This window comes from Cydia strobilella, chromosome 19 (genome assembly GCF_947568885.1).
Source record: "Cydia strobilella chromosome 19, ilCydStro3.1, whole genome shotgun sequence".
NCBI lineage: Eukaryota > Metazoa > Arthropoda > Insecta > Lepidoptera > Tortricidae > Cydia > Cydia strobilella.
The window spans coordinates 13,385,529-13,409,056 of NC_086059.1; the positions used below are offsets into that span (position 1 = coordinate 13,385,529).

At 39.7% G+C, this 23,528-nt stretch overlaps 6 protein-coding genes across 6 annotated transcripts; 4 read left to right on the forward strand and 2 right to left on the reverse strand.

Annotated features, from left to right (window-relative positions):
- Positions 1–16: 16 nt before the first annotated feature.
- LOC134750184 (RNA polymerase II-associated protein 1) lies at positions 17–3,798 on the forward strand. The gene has a single exon (XM_063685309.1). The coding sequence runs from the start codon at positions 114–116 to the stop codon at positions 3,681–3,683; it is 3,570 nt and encodes a 1,189-aa protein (XP_063541379.1). The 5' UTR covers positions 17–113; the 3' UTR covers positions 3,684–3,798.
- A 1,316-nt stretch (positions 3,799–5,114) lies between these two features.
- On the forward strand, positions 5,115–12,931 carry LOC134750202 (cell division control protein 45 homolog). The gene is made up of 11 exons (XM_063685334.1): positions 5,115–5,292; positions 5,362–5,652; positions 5,957–6,034; positions 6,931–7,062; positions 7,599–7,772; positions 9,247–9,404; positions 10,197–10,331; positions 10,915–10,981; positions 11,227–11,421; positions 12,413–12,576; positions 12,773–12,931. The coding sequence occupies exons 1-11, from the start codon at positions 5,242–5,244 to the stop codon at positions 12,918–12,920; spliced, it is 1,593 nt and encodes a 530-aa protein (XP_063541404.1). The 5' UTR covers positions 5,115–5,241; the 3' UTR covers positions 12,921–12,931.
- A 678-nt stretch (positions 12,932–13,609) lies between these two features.
- LOC134750203 (venom serine carboxypeptidase-like) lies at positions 13,610–15,383 on the reverse strand. The gene has a single exon (XM_063685335.1). The coding sequence runs from the start codon at positions 15,347–15,349 to the stop codon at positions 13,946–13,948; it is 1,404 nt and encodes a 467-aa protein (XP_063541405.1). The 5' UTR covers positions 15,350–15,383; the 3' UTR covers positions 13,610–13,945.
- A 1,263-nt stretch (positions 15,384–16,646) lies between these two features.
- On the forward strand, positions 16,647–18,193 carry LOC134749932 (venom serine carboxypeptidase-like). Its single transcript, XM_063684953.1, has one exon. It carries the CDS (start codon positions 16,691–16,693, stop codon positions 18,089–18,091), a length of 1,401 nt encoding a protein of 466 aa, XP_063541023.1. The 5' UTR covers positions 16,647–16,690; the 3' UTR covers positions 18,092–18,193.
- On the reverse strand, positions 18,176–20,644 carry LOC134749933 (venom serine carboxypeptidase-like). The gene has a single exon (XM_063684954.1). It carries the CDS (start codon positions 20,599–20,601, stop codon positions 19,270–19,272), a length of 1,332 nt encoding a protein of 443 aa, XP_063541024.1. The 5' UTR covers positions 20,602–20,644; the 3' UTR covers positions 18,176–19,269.
- A 427-nt stretch (positions 20,645–21,071) lies between these two features.
- LOC134749930 (venom serine carboxypeptidase) lies at positions 21,072–22,827 on the forward strand. The gene has a single exon (XM_063684951.1). It carries the CDS (start codon positions 21,222–21,224, stop codon positions 22,656–22,658), a length of 1,437 nt encoding a protein of 478 aa, XP_063541021.1. The 5' UTR covers positions 21,072–21,221; the 3' UTR covers positions 22,659–22,827.
- Positions 22,828–23,528: the final 701 nt, after the last annotated feature.

The following is a 23,528-nucleotide window of genomic DNA, read 5'->3' on the forward strand; positions in this document are numbered from 1 at the left end:
ACCATGAAAACAATCTGAGACGCACTCCGCACTCGCTTGCAGCATTTCATTTCATAGCGAAATTATCGTTATTCGCACATTTGTTGATATATCGGCAATATTATTTATACAAAATGCTCAAACGTCCCAACCCTGAAGAAGATGAGGAAGACATTCTACGAATGCAAGAAGAATACTTACGTGAAAAGAACAAAGACGCTAAATTTCGCCCGTCGGCTTCTGTAACAAATCTGCGGCCACAAGTGACAGAAACTCCAAAGCCCCCAAGCAGTAAGCCTGAGAAGTCTGTTGGGCGTAAGCCTTCAAAATACGCACAGTCTAAGGGCCTCAATAATGAAAAGCGAGTCCGGTTCGAAACCAGTACTGGCTCCGTTATGGGAGACATTTTGGAGAAGAATATGGAAGAAGTTCCCAAGGAAACAGAAATGGACGATGACAAGGTATACTATCCAAAAATTATAGCTTCAGTTATGAGCAATATCATAGAAAAAAACACAAATTGTGATGTAGATTTGAGTTTCCAACCAATGCCTACTCAAGGCTTTCCTGTGGCTATGAAATGCGATTTTAATATAGCTCCCAGTTTAAAAAGTATCCATTCATTATACATTCAAAAGAAGCAGCAAGAGGAACCGTTAAAAATGGATATTGATGAGCCAACAAACTCAAGTAAATCAGACATGTCTAAACAGGTTAATCTTCCAGAAAAAAGTTACATTGTATCTTCAAAAGATGCTGATGTCATCCATACTGAAAATGTTAATCTGTTAAGTAAAATGTCTGAAAAGGAAATATTAGAGGAACAGCAAAAATTACTTGCTGAAATAGATCCTAATTTGATAAAGTTTATTAAAGCTAAAAGGAAAATTGAGAACGCAATCTCAGTAGGTGATAAACATTCACCAAAGAGCCAAAAAATGACACCACAGGATGTACCAATGGTATCATCAGTGACTGACGATGATACTTGGGATAATGACATATTATCACACCCCAATGTCAATAAATGGCTGCATTTTGACTCATTAGAGAAAGACAAACTTGAGTGGATTAAAGCCACCAAGGAAAGCAATAACATTACCCCTGACAAACCTTATGAAGCCCGCTTTGATTTCAAAGGGTACCTTTTACCATACACCTTACCTTATACAGAAGAAACAAAAACTCTTTTCCATCACGGTGAAGAACCTCATAGACCGGGATACACCCTTACAGAGCTCTTTGAACTAACTCGCTCCATGGTAACTCAGCAAAGAGTCTTTGCTTTAAACACATTAGCAGGAATACTAGAATACTACTCCGCAGGCACTTACAAAGGCATAATAGACATACCTCTCAGTAAAATACTTTTTGTATTGCGATTTTCGTTAGATGATAAGGCAGAAGCTATTATTGAACCTTCTTTGAAAGCAATAAGGAACCTAATTTATAATAGGATAGAAGAAGCAAGTTTAGATGCCTTATTAGGATTTGAAGCCGGTCTGCAGCAGCCTTGTCTGGAAAATGACAAGTCAGAAATTGAAGAATTGGAATCAAAAGAGTCAGAATTAAAAGATTATCACTTGGCTGAAGTTGATATTATAGCCGCTCTATTGAGAACTGATGTTCTTACAAGAATACAGTACATTTTAGGAAATATAAAACCAAATATAAATTCAGTTCAATATTGCTTGCAAATTTTGACTAGACTTGCTAGAGATTCACCTGAGACAGCCATGACAATAGTTAAAATGGAACATTTGATGAACAATGTTAAAGATATCTTTAAGAATTACAAGAATAACCAGCTGTCACAACTGACTATGAGGTTACTCAGAATCCTTTCTTTACAATCAAGAGAAATCGGAGACATATTACTATCAAAGTACTCTATATTAGAACCTGTTTTGCAATGTATAAGCACAGAAGCAGACAGGACAAGTGGTCTACGCGTACAAATAGAAGCCTTCTGCATCATGACTAACTTGCTACATCATGATCTTGGTGTGGATGAATTCCTATCCATATTCCCCATTGTATTATCAGCTTTGTACATACATGTCCAAAACACAGATGTGTTTGTTACATCATCAGTATTAAATGCTACACATGCGGCAGTAATTCTACAATTTGCCAGCAAAATATGGTGCACTCAAAAACTGCCTGATAGTAATAAAGGGCAGCTCTGTATTTTACTGAAAGGAGCAAGAAAATGGCTGGCACAAGTATCTCAAAGTGAAAGTTACACTTGTGGTCATCTACGTCTGCTCTGCTCCGTTCTGGACTGTTGTAAAACAATTATTACATTTGATCAAGTGGATATGGGCTTCTTGAAGGAATCCTTGACTAAACTTTCGAATTCTGCTGGATTATTAAACATCATAGCACACCTTGAGTCCAGTTCGAATCTGTTATCAGGGATAGAAACTAAAGATTTGCATTTCACTAAAAACTTGATGAGCCTTGGCGCATCAGTTGTTGACTCTGAACTAAAAACATTACCAATACTAAACAGTTTGTCACCTATACCATTCCTAGCATCCTTGTTCAATCTTCTTGAAGCATTAAACGAAGAAAAAATTGCGCAGACTTTCGTACAAAACCTTGAGCCGTATATCGAGAAACTCGCTCAAAAATCGCCAAGCCTTAGTGATAATTGGTTCACAAGAACGGAGACAGATCTTGTAATCAGCATAATAAAAGTTGCCGTGAAAATCGACGTCCCTGAATCAAAGAAAGATTTGTTGTACGCTGTGGCTAACAAACTATGTTACATTCTCAGAGTTGATAAGGGTGGTGACCTGGAGTTCTTGTTTAGAAACATCGTGTTCAATAAGCAGTGGTTCACAGCGGAAAGGTTAATGAACCTGGTGTCTTTATCCGATGCCGATGGCTTCTCGAAAGCGCTGACATCAATAGAAGAGATAAAATTGTGTTACAGCACAGTTATAAACCTTAGTTACAAAGACACTGGCGCTAATATTGTACTCAGGAAATGGCAGGAACCGATTCTACCAAGAGACTGGATATATTTACCCATTTTACATCTATACAGCAAGAGTCAAGAGCAGACTTCTCAAAAAGTTCTTGGATTAAACATAAAAGAATCAACAGCGAAAGAATTCGTCATCAGGAGCAGTTTAGAATGGATCTTATTTAACGAATACTGCTTTCCTGATCTCCTGAAAGACATAAATGTGACCGATAGATTCTGCCGATTAATGTGCGTTTTTCTGTGTGACAATTCCTTATTCTTGGATGCGAGGATCAAGATCCTGTTACAGAAATGCCTTGAGGTTTTGTTTAAGAGGAGTAGCGAGTTCAATTTTGATCAACAGCTAACTGGATTGAGTAATTTCCAAGGATTTTATACGCAGTTTCTTGAGCAGTTCCAGTCAGTTAGTTATGGGGATTGCAACTTCGCTGCTTGCGTTTTAGTGCCTCTAGCTCAGAGGCATGATGTAAAATGGCGGAAGCTCATTTGGTCTGAGTACGCTGGTTGCTTGAGGGCTCTGGATTGCCCAGAAGACCGCTTGTGCTATGAATTGAAGGACTATTTGTATCCAGAGGAAACTGAAGTGTCTCTAATAAAGTCCTATCATCGCGCTTTGACGTCGAATCTGGTGAGACCCGGTACAACTGCATATGCGATAGCGCAGCACCACGTTGAAGCTTGCAATCGCTGCAAAGATCAGCAGATCTAACATATTATATGTAGATCAGAATTAAAAACTCAACCTCGAAAAAAAAAGAAGTTAAGTTTTGTCGTTCTTCTAAGAAAATCTAACTTTCTAGGATTTAATTTTGTAATATTGTAATTAAAATAGTCCGACGAAAAATGTGTTTAATTTTATTTGTACAACCACTGATTAAGGCGATATCGCTACCCCACCTGCTATTTTACAAATATTGCAGCAGTAGGGTTAACCGGCGAGGTCTGATAAAGTTCCGAAATTTCTTGACACATTTATCACAACTGAACGGTTTTTCCCCAGTGTGTATTTGTTATATGTAGCGATAAAGCCTGAGTTAGACAAATATTACAAGGCTGTAGTTAAATGTTTATTCCTCATATTTCTTCTAACTATGCTTCTGGACTAAATATTGCTTTGCTTGAAACTGATATTTACATATATCGCAGTAGTAGGGTTCTCTGTCATGTTTTTTTAGTGTTCTTTAACACACCATCGCACCGCACCAAGGTCATTGTGCGACGTATTCATAAATAAGAGCGAGAAAGCGATATCTCTTTCTCGCTCTTATGGGTGCATAATGACCTTGGTGCGGTGCGATGGTGTGTTACAACTTTAACTCGGATGTGAGTTTTATTGCGGTATTTGTTCGGACGGTTGAATTGGATGTAACCTTAATAGTTCGCATGCGAGTTCGTGCGCCGTCAGAATAAGCCCTAAAACCAGCCTTAAAGCATGGGGTATTTCAGGTTAGTGCAGATTCTTGTGCAGGCAGAACCTAAGCTGGATGCCCGAGTTATTGGAAAGGGCAGAGGGCCTACCGCGAACCACGTTTGACGTGTTTCCTCCCTGTCACACTTACGTACGAATTTACAAGTGCGACAGAGAGGCTCGCAGACGTGGTTCACGGCAGGCTCTCTGATCACGTGGGTTAGCCGTAACAGACTACCGCACCACGACCTTGGTGCGTCAAAATATCTCTTTCTCGCTCTAACTTATAGTTGCGTCCTTAACGCACATACGACGACCACCTTACACACTAACGATCATATCGATATCGCATCAAGGTCGTGGTGCGGTGGGGTAGTCTGTTACGGCTAGTACTTGGGCAGATGGAGATGGTTCATTGCGGCTGCGCTAGTACATGCTCGAGATCGTGTACAAACACGATGCATGAAACCTGCGCAAACGCTTCTACATGCGCAAGCTTCATTCTCTGTGTGCAAGCAGGGATATTTTCAGTTCATTTATTTGGTAGTGATAAAATTATCATGCAATAAATTAAACAAATATGGACATAAAATAACACAAATTCTTAAAGTTGAAATGATATTCAAAATCAACCTATACATATGTTATGTGTGCTTTGATAAATTTCTGAACGTACACAAAAATTGGCGCCAAACGCGTGACATTTCTCTTCTGATCTGACGGATAATTTCGACAATCGACAAGACAGGTGTTCGTGTTTTTGTCCTGCGATAACGGTGAAAAGAAAATAATTTCGTCCAATTTTCAAAGCAAACATGAAATCCTAATTTTTCGACAATAACACCCGTGTAGATCCAAAATGTTCGTCGAGGACCTGAAAAATGATTTCTACAACGTACTTTTAGGAAACGTAAGTAAAGTGTGTATTTACTTGAATGCGCTTACATTTCACGCGTGTAACATTAAATATTTCTTGCAGAGGGTGTTGTTGTTGGTCCACTACGACGTCGACGCGATATGTACTTGTAAGATACTCCAGGGTTTGTTCAAATGCGACAATATTTCGTATACTTTAGTGCCTGTGGGGGGTATCGCGGAGTTGAAGCAAGCTTATGAGGAGAACAATGAGGAGATAAAGTACGTGTGCCTGGTAAACTGTGGGGGCACTATAGACTTGGTGGACATTCTGCAGCCGGAGGAAGATGTGGTGTTCTTTGTACTGGATTGCCATAAACCTACAGATGTGTGCAATGTTTACAGCGATGGGCAGGTTAGTGCATTTATTTGTATTATTCTAGCTCGTGTATATATGTGTGTAAATACTTCAATTATTTGTTTATGTATGTTAAGTAGAAACATGTAGGTTTCAATACAATTTCATCATATCATAAATATATAAAAGCATTCTAACATTGAACATTTTGTGCTATTAGGGCTTATTTTGTGCTACAGGTTAGGGTTATATGTGGTTGAAGAATTTAAAAAAAGAATCTTCAAAACTGACCCTGAGAGAAGAGAATCTAATTCCAAAATGAACATATTTAATATTTGCTAAAGCTATCATAATATTTCAGGTGAGACTAGTATACAAAGATGAAGAGGAGAAGATCCCAAACTTTGATGACATCTTCAGGGATGATGAGGATGAAGAGGTTAGTTGAAATCACTTGTATATACCTTGCATAACTTACTCATACTCATTTATTTATAATAATATTTCATATTACACGTCATAATTGGATTTACATAATATATTCAATTCATTCAAAACAAGAAGTTAACTAACACCTGAGGCTGACATGTTCACCTTCCAAAGTCCAAAGTCCCTTTCATTGTCCAAAGCCTCAATAAAAACCAGATTTAAAAAAAACTAACACCTGCACTATAATATTGCTTTTTAATAGTGCTTTACAATTCTAGAAACTTATGAAGTTTAATGCATAGATACTGTGCCTAGTTATTAGTTTAAATAAAATTTAAATAACTTGTAAATTATAAATTGAAATAGATGTCATATATTAAAGAAAAAGTTGTTATAATCTTGAAAATGGAAACAATAAATAAAGCCTTACAGAAAAAAATAAACTACAATTAACTAAACTAAAACTACTATAAAACTAAAAATCTAAATCTAAAATGGGCCCCCATGGCATGGTGCCGAGGATGCTGGCAGCATTTCCGCGCTGGATCGCTATGCTCAAGCGTTGGGCGAGGAAGCTGCCAGCTCTCTTATCTCCGGTCCCATCCACCAGCCGTTTCGCCAATTGCCGGTATAGGCCCTGTGCTGCGAGGCCCCATGGACCAAGAGTCTCGACTTCAAATGCAACAAAGTTGTAGTTGGTGTCGAGACTCCCGTATTTGCGCTTTTTGAGGGCCTCGGCCGCCTCCGCTGCCGCGCAAAAAAAAAAGTGAAAGCCAGTGGTGAAGCACAGATTCGAATAGCCGTTTTTAGGTGCTGCCTCAGAACAATACCTTTCAGACTTTCATTGGCTTCTCTAAAGAGTTCTTCTTTGGTGATAGGCCATGAGTAAGTAAGGTGTTATTTCAGGAAGAGGAGTCCGAGGGCGGGCGCGAGGGCCTGGAGGCGATGGTGGAGCGCCGCCGCGCGCGCCGCGCTTGGGAAGAGCGCCGAGATACGCTCATGTTCAATTACACGCAGTTTTCGTACTACGGCAAACCTGTAAGTACAATATTATTCCTTGGTTATCCTCATTCATGTTCACAAGACAAACTATAAAAAATAAAAAGACTAGCAACTGTTGTGTTTAGTTGATTTGTTTAAGTTTGACTTAAGTATCAGAATGATATTTGAATCATACTCTGCCTCTAGATGTTATTCTGAAATCAGTGTACACTCAAATTGGTCTGATAAAAGCTTGTATCTAAAGTGAATTATTTGAAATAAAAAAACCGTACAAGTGTGAGTCGGACTCGCCCACTGAGGGTTCCGTACTTTTTAGTATTTGTTGTTATAGAGGCAACAGAAATACATCTGTGATAATTTCAACTGTCTAGCTATAACGGTTGATGAGATACAGCCTGGTGACAGACAGACGGACAGAGGAGTCTTAGTAATAGGGTCCCGTTTTTACCCTTTAGGTGCGGAACCCTAAAAACCTACATACACAATTTATACAAACCTCCGACTCTGAAGATGGTTTATAATTATGTAGGAAAGTTTGTTTTTTTATAGTTCTTATTTTCTGATTATTGTAGAGTGCGCTGGTAGCCCTAGATCTATCATGGCTAGTATCCCGCCTAGGGCCCCGAGAAGCCTGGGCCGGGGCGGTGGCCAGCGCGGCTCACGAGGCGTGGGGAGCCCGAGGCGCGGCCGCCTGTCTGCTGGACGCAGGTTTACTCACGAGGGCCCGGAGTCATAGTAGTGACAATGTAAGTATAGTTGGTCAAACCAAATTGGCAGTAAATAAGAACCAAAAAAACTATACTCATGCTTTTTTTTTGGGTGCTAGTACTAGTGTAAGAGAAAGATAGTATGATTATCTCTGTCTATGTTTGAAATGAGACAGTCCTCTATTACCTAATAACCTGTGATCGGAATAGGCAGAGGATAAATACCTAAACTTGGTAGAACAAAGTCATAAAGTGGAGACTGCCTTGCGATAACATTTTTAATTAAATTTAACGTACTAAGTAAATTGTTATAAATACGGTAAAAAACAACGCATTCTTCGTTTTGTGTCCAATACAATCAATAGGCGTAAAAAAATTTTTAGGGTTCCGTATTGTAACTTTCTATACTATATACTGCTCAAAAGAAAATAGGGGCCACTACGCGTTTTGAACGTTACGTGAAAAGCGCAACGTGAAGACTGGGTGTTTGGTGCCTCGATTACCAAAAAAAATTGGTTGTTTTATTTTACGCCTAACGAGGAAGCATTGTTTTTTCCGTATTTATATCGATATTATGGACTTAGTACATTTCCGGGACTTTATAGACCCGCAAAAAATTTTTTAGCGCAAGGCAGTCTCCACTTTATGACTTCTACCAAGTTTAGGTGTTTATACTCTGCCTATTTCGATCACTGATAATAACCGCCATTTGTCACGAAAATGTCTAGCCGCTCCCACCAAAAATGTCACGTTTTTACGTGAACTTCATAGATATCGGCACCAGAGTTAAAGTCACGTACACGACAACACGTTTTGCTATGAAAGCAGAATTTTGAAATTACTATTCGTTTTTGTATCAGCTGCAAGTTCAACAATAAATTGCAAATTTGACCAAAAACTCTATTTAACACGTTCGCGGACGGAGACGTCACGTGTGGTGTGTTCGAAACCAAAAACTACGCGAATGCTATAGCATTCGTGTCCGCGAATGTGTTAAGTAGTTCATAAGACGGGCACTAAAATCAGGTTCACTCATTCATTTATTTACGCAAGTTCTTGGAATATGCAGCTATATGGTAATCGAGCAGACAAATCGCCTGATGGTAAGCCATTACCGTCGCCCATGGACTCCCGCAACACCAGAGGGATTGTAAGTGCGTTGCCGGCCTTTAAGATGGGAGTACGCTCTTTTCTTGAAGGTCTAAAGTATCAGTTCAGTTTTTTTCTTCCGTGGAGTAATGCAGTTAGGCATTCCGCCCAGCGGAACATGACCCCAGTAAAAGTAGCATGGTTTTCGAGTTATCGATGCTGTAGCAGGTAGGTACTAAAAATTTTAAAACAAATAGGGAATATTCTCAATTTTTATTTTTTATTTCGCTAATAACTCGAAAACCGTGCAACTTTTACTGGGGTCATGTTAGGCTGGTTACGTTCCTCTTGAGTTAACCTACCTCCGGTGTCACTGTGACGTGGTACTTCTGGGACAACCTTTTTTGACCTTTTTTCATTTCAGTCAGTGGAGCTAGTTTTAGAGAAAGATGCCCCTCTGCCGCTATACCGCTGGTGGTCCCTGGAGAGTGCGCTCAAACACTCGCCCAGTATTGGGCCGTTCCTCAAACTCCATTCCCTCGCCGGGGTCTCCAGATTACGGCAACTGTTAGCTGATATGGGGTAAACATAATCCTCATATAATTATATACACGGTGGCTAAAAAATAAGTGCATTCCCAATTAGAGTTTTGAATGTCTCAGGCTATCTTCAGTCACCCGTGAACATGATGCATGTAACTGCGTCGTAATATCGGGAACTCATAAATAATACAAGCGGTAATCACGGCCTATATCCCGGTCAATATAAGTCAAGTGAATTCCCGTTGCCAGGGAGGTTTTGGGATTATACTGAGCAACTTTTACTATGGGAAAATGCCCGAAATGGCGAAAAAAAATTTGGCTGTTTCATGCATTTTGACTGGTCCATTTTCTATGGGAGGGTAAATTTTTTTCACGATTTCGCGTTTGGTCCCATAGTAAAATTAGTAAAGTAATAAGACGACCGGTCTGGCCTAGTGGGTAGTGACCCTGCCTGTGAAGCCGATGGTCCTGGGTTCGAATCCCGGTAAGGGCATTTATTTGTGTGATGAGCACAGATATTTGTTCCTGAGTCATGGGTGTTTTCTATGTATTTATGTATTTGTATATTATATATATCGTTGTCTGAGTACCCATAACACAAGCCTTCTTGAGCTTACTGTGGGACTTAGTCAATCTGTGTAAGAATGTCCTATATTTATTTATAAAAAAGTATAATCCCAAAACCTCATTGGCAACGGAAATGAACTTATTTTTTAGCCTGGTGGCCTTGGATGTAAGCCTTGTTTCCTAGATACTAAAATGAAATATGTAAATATAAAAATATTAACATGCAAATAATGAGTAAAAGAAATCCTAAATCTTGTATTTTTAGATTCCCATTACAACAAGCACGACAAGCGTACCGCTCCATGGACGTGGAGCTCCGCCGAGGGTTGCTCGAAGCCCTGGAGACAGCTGGCGGGCGCTTAGGGCTCCGCGATGTGTCCCGGACCGCATATATACTTAGGTATATAGCCTGTGCTTAGTATTCAATTTAGCACCCTCAGTGCAGTTGGAGGTGGATAGAGAGGTTGATTTATTGACCGAGCACCGGTCCGAAGCGCGAGCTGTTCTTTTGGTCGCATTTCTCAACCGATTCTCGTTCAATTTTGTGAGCAAATTCGATAATTAGACGGTTTTTTATTATCTATACCAAGACTCCGCTGTCCATCTGTCCGTCTGTCTGTCACCAGGCTGTATCTCATAAACCGTGATAGCTAGGCAGTTGACAATTTCACAGATTATGTATTTCTGTTGCCGTTATAACAACAAATACTAAAAAGTACGGAACCCTCGGTGGGCGAGTCCGACTCGCACTTATCCAGTTTTTCAAAATGGCTAAGACATGAGTGTGAGTTATGTAAGTGTGTTTCAAATCTTGCAATCGATTTTTCGACCACTTCTACTGAACCGATTTCTATAAAATTTCGCATGCATGTAAGTCCCCGTGAAAATGCCCTTTTATAATATTTTTAATTTTAAGATTTTGGTACACTATCTAAAAAACCATTTAATGTTATGATAAAATTTGTGATGATATATATTTCCAGACGCGCGCACGCGCCGCCTCTGTCGGCGTTGGACGCCGTATACGCTACTGCCGCGCTGCTCGAACACGTGAGTCCGTCTCTTTCACACAACACTTGTTACATAACCAATACAGCCAGCACTACTAAATTATGGACGCTAACACACACACACACACACACACACACACACACACACACACACACACACACACACACACACACACACACACACACACACACACACACACACACACACACACACACACACACACACACACACACAAGATCACAAGAAGACAGACCGATTGACTCAAAATTACTTTTACATTTCAGGAAACCATATCCCGCTCAGAAGGCTTCCAGCTAGCCCTATCCGCCTTAGACCTAGAGAGTGAAAACGAGAGCCTTCGTCTAGGCATACAGTCCGCACAACAATCACTAGAAGCTGTGGCTAGACTTGTCAACGCTACTTTGTCAGCGAGAGCCCTACATCTGGCTGGACCCTTCACATACTTCATCGTTCACGAGGTAAGGACTTTATGTTATTGCCATAAGGTTTTAAATTATACGTGGTACTTAGACTTATATTGACCGGGATATAGACCGTGATTACCTTTTGTATTATTTGTGGGCAAACACACGAAAGGTAATCACGGTCTATATCCCGGTCAATATAAGTCTAGTGAAACTAACCGTGAATCATTCAAAACTCTATACGTGGTACTTTGTGTTAACGATGCTACAGTCGAAGGCAAAAATGTCGATTCAGACAAATGGCTCAAAAATATGTGTACATGACTTTATTGTTTAAGGTGTAAGAGCGTACACATATTTTTGAATCTTTAGGAATGTATATATATTTATGCCCTCGACTGTACATAGAGAGTGAAAACCGGAACCTTCGCCTAGGCATACAGTCCGTACAAAGATCTCTAGAAGCGGTCGCTAGACTTGTCAATGCTACACTATCAGCTAGAGCCCTACATTTGGCTAGACCCTTCACATACTTCATCGTTCACGAGGTAAGGACTTTATGTTATTGCCATAAGGTTTTAAATTATACGTGGTACTTAGACTTATATTGACCGGGATATAGACCGTGATTACCTTTTGTATTATTTGTGGGCAAACACACGAAAGGTAATCACGGTCTATATCCCGGTCAATATAAGTCTAGTGAAACTAACCGTGAATCATTCAAAACTCTATACGTGGTACTTTGTGTTAACGATGCTACAGTCGAAGGCAAAAATGTCGATTCAGACAAATGGCTCAAAAATATGTGTACATGACTTTATTGTTTAAGGTGTAAGAGCGTACACATATTTTTGAATCTTTAGGAATGTATATATATTTATGCCCTCGACTGTACATAGAGAGTGAAAACCGGAACCTTCGCCTAGGCATACAGTCCGTACAAAGATCTCTAGAAGCGGTCGCTAGACTTGTCAACGCTACACTATCAGCTAGAGCCCTACATTTGGCTAGACCCTTCACATACTTCATCGTTCAATTGCAGGGTACCCCGGAGGCGGCTTGGGTGTCGGGCCCCATCTGGCTGAGCGTGGCGGCGCGCTGGGCGGCCGACGCGGCGGGCGCCGGGGCGCTGGTGGCGAGCGCGCCGCTGGACTCGCAGCGCTGCATCATGCTGGGAGTACCGCCCCGGAGGCAGGAGCCCGCTAAGTAAGTATTGTGCGTTTCCATTCCAATAAAAAATTCGTCCATGTATTAAAGTCTCATTTCGGCTGCTCGACGACGATCGAAAACCTGTATAAACTGAACTATGTAAAAATCGAGAATATGCAATTAAATGTGTATTCGATACGAATCGAAGAACGGTGCCGAGGAAACTCGAGTAAAAATAAACTATTTTTTGCAGCTTATTCGGCGCCGCCTTCTCCCAAGCCGCCGCCAAGAGCGGCGTGTCGGTGTCGCTGGACCACGTGGACTCCTCGGTGGTGACGCTGCCCGCGGCGCAACGAGCGCAGTTCCTGGACGCCCTCACCGCGCTACTCGCCGATACCTGAACCCGAACACTAATTACAAAAAAAATTACTATAGACTCGGACCGATCTAACTCTGCATGGCATTAGTGTGGTAATGTCATCTTTAATGTAAATTTCTATGAAAACACGACGTCTTAGTGACACCCTCACTTTCTTCTATTAAAGGAGGTGCAAAGTTAGCTGAGACGGACTCTGTCTAACGTAATATGGACCTTCTATGATTGAAAGCGGACATGGACTTTACGTTAAAATTGGATGTTCCATCTAAATTCTAGTCTAGACCATTCTGTTGAGGCCGTATTCATTTTATCATTACTGGGGCTGTACATAACTGGGAACGGGTTAGTAAAACAGTGTTATTCTAATGAAAATAATAGTGTGACTTGGGTGCTCCTTACTTAGAAATATGACATTAATTTCTTCAACGCATGTAAAATGTACCTTAAATATCAATACAATTTTTGAATAAGTCTATAACTGTTGATTAATTATGATTTTTTTGCTGAATGTATTATTCCATTCAGCAAAAAACCATAATGAGAATTTAATGAATAACAAATAAAACAATTAAACTTGAAAATAACAGCCAATTTAACCTCATTTCTAATATAAGTTTAATAATTGTAAGTATGTATTTATTAATTAGATAAAGAAAATGAAATGTAAACAAATTAAAATGTATTTTATTCGTAAAAAACTTATGTGCACCAAAATTATATACTAATACCTACTGTCCACAATACAAAAAATCTAAAAACTATCTCTAAGCCAATCCAGCACCATATTTTATATAATAAAAGCAATATGAGTATTAATTACAATTATTAAAATGTTGCAAACTTGTTACTTTGCTCCCATTCATTATTTAAATTAAAATACAATGAGATAGGTACAGTCAGATATGTTTACACTTTTGTAATAAGGCGAAAATTGTAATTGTGAAAATTGTAATTGTTGTTGTGATTATTATTGCTATTATTAAAATTGTAAACAATATTTGACGTCAACTATACAGCATAATGGTGTCATGGTTAAAATATATTAAATCACATTTTGCCTTGAATAAAACGCGTGATCATATCAAATGCCCACTTGGGCTGATCATGGGGCACCATATGGCCAGCATTTCTCACCAGCAACTCTGTCAAGTTGCCAGCTTTCTTCTTATACCCAGCCACCTCATCCCCGACCCTCCATATCTTCCTCGGAGCAGTTTTATACTCCTCAGCAGAGCTGAAATCTAAATTCTGTAGAAACTTTTCTGTTAGCGGATAAGCAACAATAATATCTAGCTGTCCGTTGTATATAAGCATTCGGTAGTGAGACAGCAATGTTTTAACATATGGTGCCACAGATTTCAATATGTCTAGTGCTAAATGTAACTGCACTTCTTTACCCGAGTTAAAAGGCAAGTTTCCAACATGAATGCTCTCTCGAGCTTCGTCATCCTGCAGCAATTTAGCAAATATGGTAATGTCGACTTCACTCGTTTTAAGAAAATTATAATAATTATCAAAACCGGTGTAGTTCTTGAAATATGAGAAGTTTTTCACATCTCCATCCATCATTATATCCATGAGTAAATCTGCTTGTATCCAGTTTTCTCTGCTTATTTCAGCGGTGATTTTTGCTTGGAGCTTCTCAAATACTTGAAGCTGATTATTATCTATAAGTCCATGTTGATACAAGTAGTTACCGTAATCTAGCTGGTTAGCAGGATCACAGTAAGCATTTCCCATTGCCATACCTTGTAGGTTAATTTTATTAGCAGCTTTAGGATTTTGATTATGTATCTCCATACCTAAAGCTGGTATATACTTCCCCGCATAAGATTCCCCAGTTATAAAAAACTTGTGGCTTCTTAATTTAGGAAATAGGGTGAAGAATTGTTGCATTGCATTGTACAAGCCGAGTGCAACACAGTTTTCGTCAGTACAATAACCTTCTTCATTGTTAGTAAAACTAAATCCTGTGCCAACTGGGTTGTCTATGAAAATAAGATGGCTATTCAATGCCCAGTGGTGCTTCCTCAATTTAAAGCCTTTCTTAGTTGCTATTAAAGGCCCTATTTCCGTGAAAAGTCCGAATAAGGAGCTCCCGCCGGGCCCGCCTTGCAACCATAGAATGACTGGTGCATTTGGATCGTCGGAAAACGTTGGAAAGTACCAGAAGTACAGGTTAGATTGATAATGTTCGTCCACGGTGAAAAAGCCCGCATGACTCTCGAAGCCAAGTTTTGTAGTCAAAGATACTCGGGAAAGCTTTTGCGCTGCGTCTATGGAGCCATTCTTCAGAAAAGGAGTGAGATATAATGGTGTACCGGCGGCTCCAGTGAGCGATGCAGCAAGTTCAATCCTAGGATACACGTAGGGGAACAACGCAGATACAAAACTTACGTATGTAAATAGAAATAATAAAATTAAATGCATTTCAACAATAAACAATAACATAAATATCTTCAAAACAATTTTCCCGAGTTTAATTTGACGTTCGATGTCAACTTCAACGTTTCAAATGTCAATTCTACCCACAGACAAGATAATCTCAATCGGATTATGACTAAAAAGCTTATTACACTATCCTAATTTAGTGACTAACAAGAGGGACGCCGCTATACGTGAGAAACGATAGGATGTATCTCTTATCGCGTCTCACGTATAGCGGCGTCCCTCTTGTTAGTCACTAAATTAGGATACTGTAATAAGCTCTTAAGAGCTATCCTGATTTAAAAAAAAAACCGGCTATGTGCGAGTCGGACTCGCGCACGTAGGGTTCCGTGCAAAGAATATAATACTCACGTTCCGTGCCATTACGCAAAAAAATCACGTTTGTTGTATGGGAGCCCCACTTAAATATTTATTTTATTATGTTTTTAGCAGTTTTTAGTATTTGTTGTTATAGCGGCAACAGAAATACATCATCTGTGAAAATCTAGCTATCACGGTTCATAAGATACAGCCTGGTGACAGACAGACAGACAGCGGAGTCTTAGTAATAGGGTCCCGCCGTTTTTACCCTCTGGGTACGGAACCCTAAAAATACAGCGAATTGAAGTTTTTCATACAAAACTTGCTCTATTTCATTTGTTTTATAAACTGGAGCTATATAAACTAATTAGGTGCAGACCTAGATATACCTACTTCATGTCATTGTATGTGCAAAGTTTCATTACAATCCAACACGACCTTTGACGACCGGTCTGGCCAAGTGGGTAGTGACCCTGCCTGTGAAGCCGATGGTCCTGGGTTCGAATCCCGGTAAGGGCATTTATTTGTGTGATGAGCACAGATATTTGCTCCTGAGTCATGGGTGTTTTCTATGTATTTAAGTATTTATATATTATATATATCGTTGTCTGAGTACCCATAACACAAGCCTCCTTGGGCTTACCGTGGGACTTAGTCAATCTGTGTAAGAATGTCCTATAATATTTATTATTATTATTATTATATAACACGTAGTTTTAAAATGAGAGCGGAACTACGTTTGTATGGGAAGGTGCAATTCGGCCGAGCTTGCCGGGGACTTAAGTAATTAACTTGCTTTAACGAATTTATATATTTAGATGAAGAGATACGGTTTTTTTTAATACTTGAAGGCTACTAAGTCGTATGCATGTGACTTGTTTGGCATCACTGAGTGATATAAACGTGAATAATGGCAGTCATTGTGTTTGCTTTTATTTTATTGTGTGACAATATACACAGTAAATCATGTTTAAGACATACTAACTTAGTATATAACACTGTAGAGCGGTATTTTACTGGATTGTTTGATCACAAACTGTAACAATGAAGGTTGTTCTGTGGATTATTTTGCAAATCATAGCATGTTCTCAGTGTCTGCATCCTTACCCGAAGATAAACCTAAGCAAAAGAGCCGTTGGAGATTGTGGTGAGCCTCTATTACTAACACCACATATTGAAAATGGTCAAATAGCCAAAGCCAAGCAGCTAGCGCGAGTTTCAATAACAGATGACTTGAGCATCGAGAGCTACGCGGGCTTTTTCACGGTTAACAAAACGTTCGACTCGAACCAATTCTTCTGGTACTTCCCGAGCATGTCAACAGATAAAGATAAGGCGCCTGTACTTTTATGGCTACAGGGTGGCCCCGGCGGCTCATCGATGTTCGGTCTCTTTAAGGAAAATGGACCCATACGAGTAAGGAATGGCAGTTTTGAGCGTAGAGAATACCACTGGGCGTTGAATCACCATCTCATTTACATCGACAATCCCGTTGGCGCAGGATTCAGTTTCACTAACCACGAGGAAGGATATATCTCTGATGAGATACAAGTCGGTGAGCAGCTATACTCCACCCTGACTCAGTTCTTCAAGGTGTTTCCAGAACTACAGCAAAATGAGTTCTTCATTAGCGGAGAGTCTTATGCTGGAAAGTACGTCCCAGCTCTAGGCTACACTATCCATAAGAAAAATCCTTCAGCGGAAAGCAAAATAAACCTCAAAGGGTTAGCCATCGGCAACGGTTTAACCGATCCTGTGAACCAAGTTGTCCTTTACAGCGAATATTTGTACCAAATAGGGCTTGTCGATTTAAATGAACGAACAAGAATCGAAGGATATGAGAATAAACTTAAGAAGCATATAGAAAACAGTGAATGGGACCAAGCGAGCGATATATTTGACACTCTTCTTGGGAGAGACATGATTGAAGGCAAAAGCTACTTAACCAATGTGACCGGCTTCAATTCTTGGTTTAATTACTTACGTACAGAGGACTACAGTGATGGAGAGGATTTTGGCCCTATGCTGCAGAACAGCACTCTTCGGAAAGGCATCCACGTGGGACAAGCTTCTTACAACGAATCATCAACGATAGTACAAAAACGATTCAAACACGATATAATGCAGTCAGTCGCTCCGTGGCTTTCTGAACTACTAAATGACTACAACTGTCTTATTTATAACGGGCAAGTGGACATTATACTGGCTTATCCTTACACAGTCAACTACTTGCGGAAACTGAACTTTTCCGGTTCAGAGGAATATAAAACGGCTGAACGTAATTTTTGGAAAGTGGACGGGGAACTGGCGGGGTACGTGAAGCGAGCCGGGAAGCTGGTGGAGGTCCTGGTGCGGAACGCAGGTCACATGGTGCCGACGGACCAACCAAAGTGGGCCTGGGACATGATTACACGGTTCACACATCACATTTCGTATCTGACTTAAAGCATTGTGTGGTGTGTGTTAAAGAAAAAAAACTTATTTAGTTAAATGAATGCATAGCTATTTATTTTTGTAAGTTAGTAATAAATTCTGCTTATCGTTTAATGCCTACTACTTTTTCTATTAACAGATCTCTAAGACTAAGCTTAAATATTTTCTAAAGGCCACTTTACAATGAATAAATTACACCATAGGTAACATTGCTGCGAAAAAAATAGGTACAACATAAAATTATACAATAGTAGATTGTTAACCAAGGGATGAAAGGTACTCATTCCTGCCGAGGTAGTTTTGCGCTCACTGCGTTTGAGCGCCAATAGTCCGAGGCTGAAATGATGCCTTTCACCCGAGTTAAACACTACTTTTCATTTCGAATACGAGGAAAGTAAAATGCGTGTTTTTTTTAAAACTGACTAACTATAATTTTTTGTAGTATTTCTTGAGCCACTTTAAAATTTAGGCAAAAGTATCGTTATTTTCGGAATGGGGATTTAAATCCTTATTATATAACAAATCCATTTAAACCCAAATTTCAATTGCTTATCGTAAAAAAATGAAAAAAATCGTACATGGAACTAAAAATGCTCTAAACTGAAATAAATGTCATATACTAAGAAAAAGTGACCAAGGCCTCCAGTGCCCCAGGCTGGAAACGAACCAGCGTCCTCTGCTATCACGGCAGGCGCCTGTGCCATTGGGCACAGCCTTGGTCACTTTTTCTTAGTATATGATTGATTGATTGATCATTTATTTGTCAATATGGGTTACAGAGGTCTTAAAACTATTTACAATATGTAATTACATAGGATCTCCACATTGTGCCTACAAACTGGCATACAAATGACATTTATTTCAGTTTATAATTTATACAGTAGTTTCTACTTAACAAATTAAAGTATTTTCTGTAAATAATTTAATTTGTTCTAATACTTCTAACAGTAAAAATGCTCTAGTTCAGATACGTATCATTTCTGCACACCTTATAGAACAACAATGACCCTCTTTCAGAACATGAGAAATGATAAATACCTATACAACTTATTTGATACATAATTTGTATGTATCAATAAGTTGTATAGGTATTTACGTAACGGTATGTACATAACTTTCAAACATTTTTTTTGTAATTACATGCTTAAAAGACGTTTGAATAGAAATTAATTAATTTTAAAACTCATGTTTCAATCATCCTTAGCTAAATATTCATCCTCAGATGGGGTCGAGCAGATTTCTTCGAGATCGAAGCCTTTCCCATAAGTAATCCTCGTGATCATGTCCCAGGCGCGCTTGGGCTGGTCTTGAGGCACGAGATGCTTGGCGTCCAGAACGTAGATCTCCGTCAGCAAGCGCGCGCGCCGCACGCACCCCGCCGGCTCGCCGTCCACCCTCCACTCGTACTGCTTTGCAGACTTGTACTCCGAGGCGCCCGAGAAATTGAAATGATTCCGCAAAAAATCTACAATCCCAGCGTAATATACTGTAGTGTCATTTTGTCCACCATAAAGAGTAACTGGATAAACGTCTAGTATTTCCGACAACCAGGGGGCCATAGATTGACAAAAATCAACGTGCATTATATTAAACACAGACCAATTCATTTCAGAATATGACAAGTCCCCGACATGGATAGCTCTTCTTACAGCATCTTCATTTAGCACTGGACTGAATTCGCAATCATCCCATTGGAGCCATTTGTCTCTCTTATGGCTTTTCAGTGTCCACATTTGTGTCACATGATTCGAAAGTGGTTGATTATGGTCAATGTTGGCGCAGTCAGAGCGGTAATTCCAATATTTCTGACTATCAGGATTTATCCAAGCCCCACCAATAACAAGTCCTTTAAGGTTTACTTTAATTTTGGCTGTGGAGTTTTTCTTAATGATGGTGTGGGCGAGTGCCGGGACAAACTTTCCGGCGTAAGATTCACCCGTGATGAAGAAATCATTTTGCTGCAGCTCCGGGAAGAGTTGGTAGAACTGTGTTAGAGTTGAGTATAGTTGTTCACCGACCTGCGTTTCGTCTGTACAATACCCTTTCGGATCCTTGGTGAAGCTGAACCCCGCGCCCACGGGATTGTCAATATAAATGACGTTGTGATTCAAAGCCCAGTGATATTTTCTGCGCTCGAATTGCCCATTTACTGCTCTAATGGGTCCATTTTCGCAGAATAAACCGATGAGTGATGACCCTCCTGGACCGCCTTGCAGCCACACAAGCACGGGTGCCTTGGCTTTGTCCGGGGACATGTCAGGGAAGTACCAAAAGAATTGGTTTGACTGGTATGCCGTATTGACGGTAAAGAAGCCCGCGTAGCTCTCTATGTTCAAGCTGTCGTTGAGCGTAACTCGTGCCAGCCGCCTCGCTTCTTTGACGTTGCCTCGCTCGATATAGGGCGTCAGAAATAAGGGCTCTCCTGGACCCGTGTCGTCAGTCACGGGCATACGCGCTCCCGTGACGTCTTGGACACATAGTATTGTTGTCCAAGCAAAAACTACCCACAATAAACTCGACATTGAGACGGTGGTGAATTAAATGTTGAAGGAAAATGTACCAAAGAACTACATCGTTCTATCGTTCTATTTAAATATGAACAGTATAATATTGTGTTATCTAAGCTTCGCATACCTTAGTAAAAATATTTGAGTCGTTAAAATATGACTAATGGAAGGACAGATGACGAGTGTTTGTCTGTATGTATAGTGTTCCTACTCATAGGTAGCTCCCCACCCTCCCGGTATAATTAAAAGCGACGAGAGAGTTGTTTTGAATTTGAAAGTTTTACAAATGTCATCTACTTCCACAGATAAAGCAATCAAAACAATCCATCGAATTTGAAAAAAGTTGTGTTTATAATAGGTTTGTTACTTTATTTGCAGTTCGAGGATAAATAAACCAAAAGGAAAACTACCTTCACTTACTTCATTTTACCGTTGTGCAATGCACAGTGCGACTTTGTTATAATTTCCGCTAGCTAACTACAAAATATAATCCAATTTAAAAATAACTACACTGATAAGTGATAACCTACGATTTCTAAACGGTCATATGTCAACAATCAACATGAAGTTTTGCGTTATCATAGCGGCAAGTCAAGCGGTATTTAATAATATTAATTAGTCGCTTTGTTACAGTTATGGCAAGGTTTCTGGGGGTGATTTTACTCGTTCAAGCAATAGCTTATTCTCAATGCTTCTTGCATCGTTATCCAGAGCTGAATTTGGGCGAGAAGGATGGCGGAGACGCCGGCGAGCCGCTATTTCTGACGCCGTACATCGAGAGCGGGAACATTGCTGAAGGCAAGCGGCTGGCGCGCGTGCCGTTCACAGAAAGTCTGCGAATCAAGAGCTATGCCGGCTACATCACTGTGAACAAGACTTATGACTCTAATCAGTTTTTCTGGTACTTCCCGAGCATGTCGCCGAACAAGGAGCTGGCGCCGGTGATCGTATGGCTGCAGGGTGGCCCCGGCGCGACGTCTCTGTACGGCTTGTTCACTGAAAACGGCCCGATCCGCGTGAGGAACAACAAGTTTGAGCGCAGGAAGTACAATTGGGCTTTGAATCACCATATTATTTATATTGACAACCCTGTAGGCACTGGATTTAGCTTTACTAAACACCAGGAAGGCTACTGCACTGATGAGACACAAGTTGGTGAGCATCTATACTCTACTTTGACTCAGTTCTTTAAGCTCTTCCCAGAGCTTCGGCAAAATAAATTCTTCGTAACTGGCGAGTCTTATGGGGGGAAGTATGTACCTGCCCTCGCCTATACTATTCACAAGAAGAACCCTACAGCTGAAACCAAAATCAACCTAAAGGGTATTACCATTGGCAATGGATTAAGTGACCCGGAGCACCAGCTTATTTATAGCAAATATTTGTACCAAATAGGCCTCATAGACTGGAATGCACAGAAAGTTTTCGAGGATTATGAAGCTAAGGCCAGAAGCTACATACAAAACAACCAATGGGATGAAGCTTTTGATACCTTTGATACACTCCTGAATGGAGACTTAATTGATGGGAAAAGCTACTTCTACAATGTCACTGGATTTAGCTTTTATTTCAACTACTTGCACAGCGAAGATTATAAGAGTTCCGAGACTGGAGATGACTTTGGGCCCATGATCCAGAAGAGTGCTATCCGCAAAGAAATCCATGTCGGGGACATGCCATTCAATGATGGAAAAGAAGTAGAGAAGCATTTAAAACAAGATGTTATGAAGTCTGTCGCTCCATGGATCTCTGAGCTACTAGACAACTATTACTGTGTTATTTACAACGGACAACTAGACATCATAGTAGCATATCCTTTGACTCTCAACTATTTGCAAAACCTGAACTTTACTGGTGCTGAAGAGTACAAGACGGCTAAACGCTACATCTGGCAGGTGGATGGAGAGATCGCCGGCTATGTCAAACAAGCCGGGAAACTTGTTGAGATCATGGTTAGGAATGCTGGTCATATGGTCCCTGCAGATCAACCTAAGTGGGCTTTAGATTTGATTACTCACTTCACCCATGAAAAGCTCTTTTATGATAAGAAAACTGAGTATAAAGGTCAATAATTATACTGTAATTTAAGTATAAAGTGTGTGTGAGGCTTAGGTGTATTGTTACTATGTAAATGAGTACTTATGCATGAGTCATCCTTCATGTTCATGTTAAGTTTATGTTGATTTATCGTTTTGTACTAAATACCTACTTTTATAGCAATAAATACCAAAGCTGTTTGAATATGTTGTTTCATTTGTTTTACATTCTCAGGTGGCACATAAAAATTATTAGCTGGCATGTTAGTAATAAAGTTCTATCATTAAAAATAACTTGCTTGATGTTGCTACAAGTATTTTAAGATCATAAAAAATAATGAGCTGTGAATGTACCTATTATGTATGGTACCGCGTTCATGTTCATACACTGTTTATTGTACAACTTACAGAGGTGTTATGTAATACATGTGAGTTCCACCCGTGGACCCATACGGTTCGGGTAGACAATGGGCACTTAAAACTAAGGAAGACTTAACTATTATACACGTACATAGCATATCTGTCTGTACAGAGTAGGGTTGTCACCTTTTTTCTATACACACATAGTATTTTTGTCAAAATATTGAAAAAATATAGTATTTACTGGGAAAAATAAAATAGAAAATAGGACGCCGATTTGAGGCGAATTAAAAATTCAAGTGGAATTAAATATCGGTGACATTTAGTATAACCCTTTCTTGAGTGATGAAAATATAGTATTTTTCGTACTATATTGTTTTTGTATAATATATAGTACAATTGACTGAAATATAGTACGATACTATATATTATAACCCTAGTACAGAGTATACATCATGAAGAATAGGTATAATAATTCAAAGAAATCCTTTAGACAATAGAATTCATTCTAAAGGATAGGTTAGTAGTCCTATGGTTACTGGACGT

Excerpts from the sequence above, each read along its gene's own strand:
- LOC134750184 (XM_063685309.1), top strand. The coding sequence starts at position 114 with ATGCTCAAACGTCCCAACCCTGAAGAAGATGAGGAAGACATTCTACGA.
- LOC134749930 (XM_063684951.1), top strand. The coding sequence starts at position 21,222 with ATGGCAAGGTTTCTGGGGGTGATTTTACTCGTTCAAGCAATAGCTTAT.
- LOC134749933 (XM_063684954.1), bottom strand. The coding sequence starts at position 20,601 with ATGTCGAGTTTATTGTGGGTAGTTTTTGCTTGGACAACAATACTATGT.
- LOC134750203 (XM_063685335.1), bottom strand. The coding sequence starts at position 15,349 with ATGTTATTGTTTATTGTTGAAATGCATTTAATTTTATTATTTCTATTT.
- LOC134750202 (XM_063685334.1), top strand. The coding sequence starts at position 5,242 with ATGTTCGTCGAGGACCTGAAAAATGATTTCTACAACGTACTTTTAGGA. Across the intron at positions 6,035-6,930 it reads GGGATGATGAGGATGAAGAG|GAAGAGGAGTCCGAGGGCGG; the intron begins GTTAGTTGAAAT and ends GTGTTATTTCAG. Across the intron at positions 10,332-10,914 it reads CGGACCGCATATATACTTAG|ACGCGCGCACGCGCCGCCTC; the intron begins GTATATAGCCTG and ends ATATATTTCCAG.
- LOC134749932 (XM_063684953.1), top strand. The coding sequence starts at position 16,691 with ATGAAGGTTGTTCTGTGGATTATTTTGCAAATCATAGCATGTTCTCAG.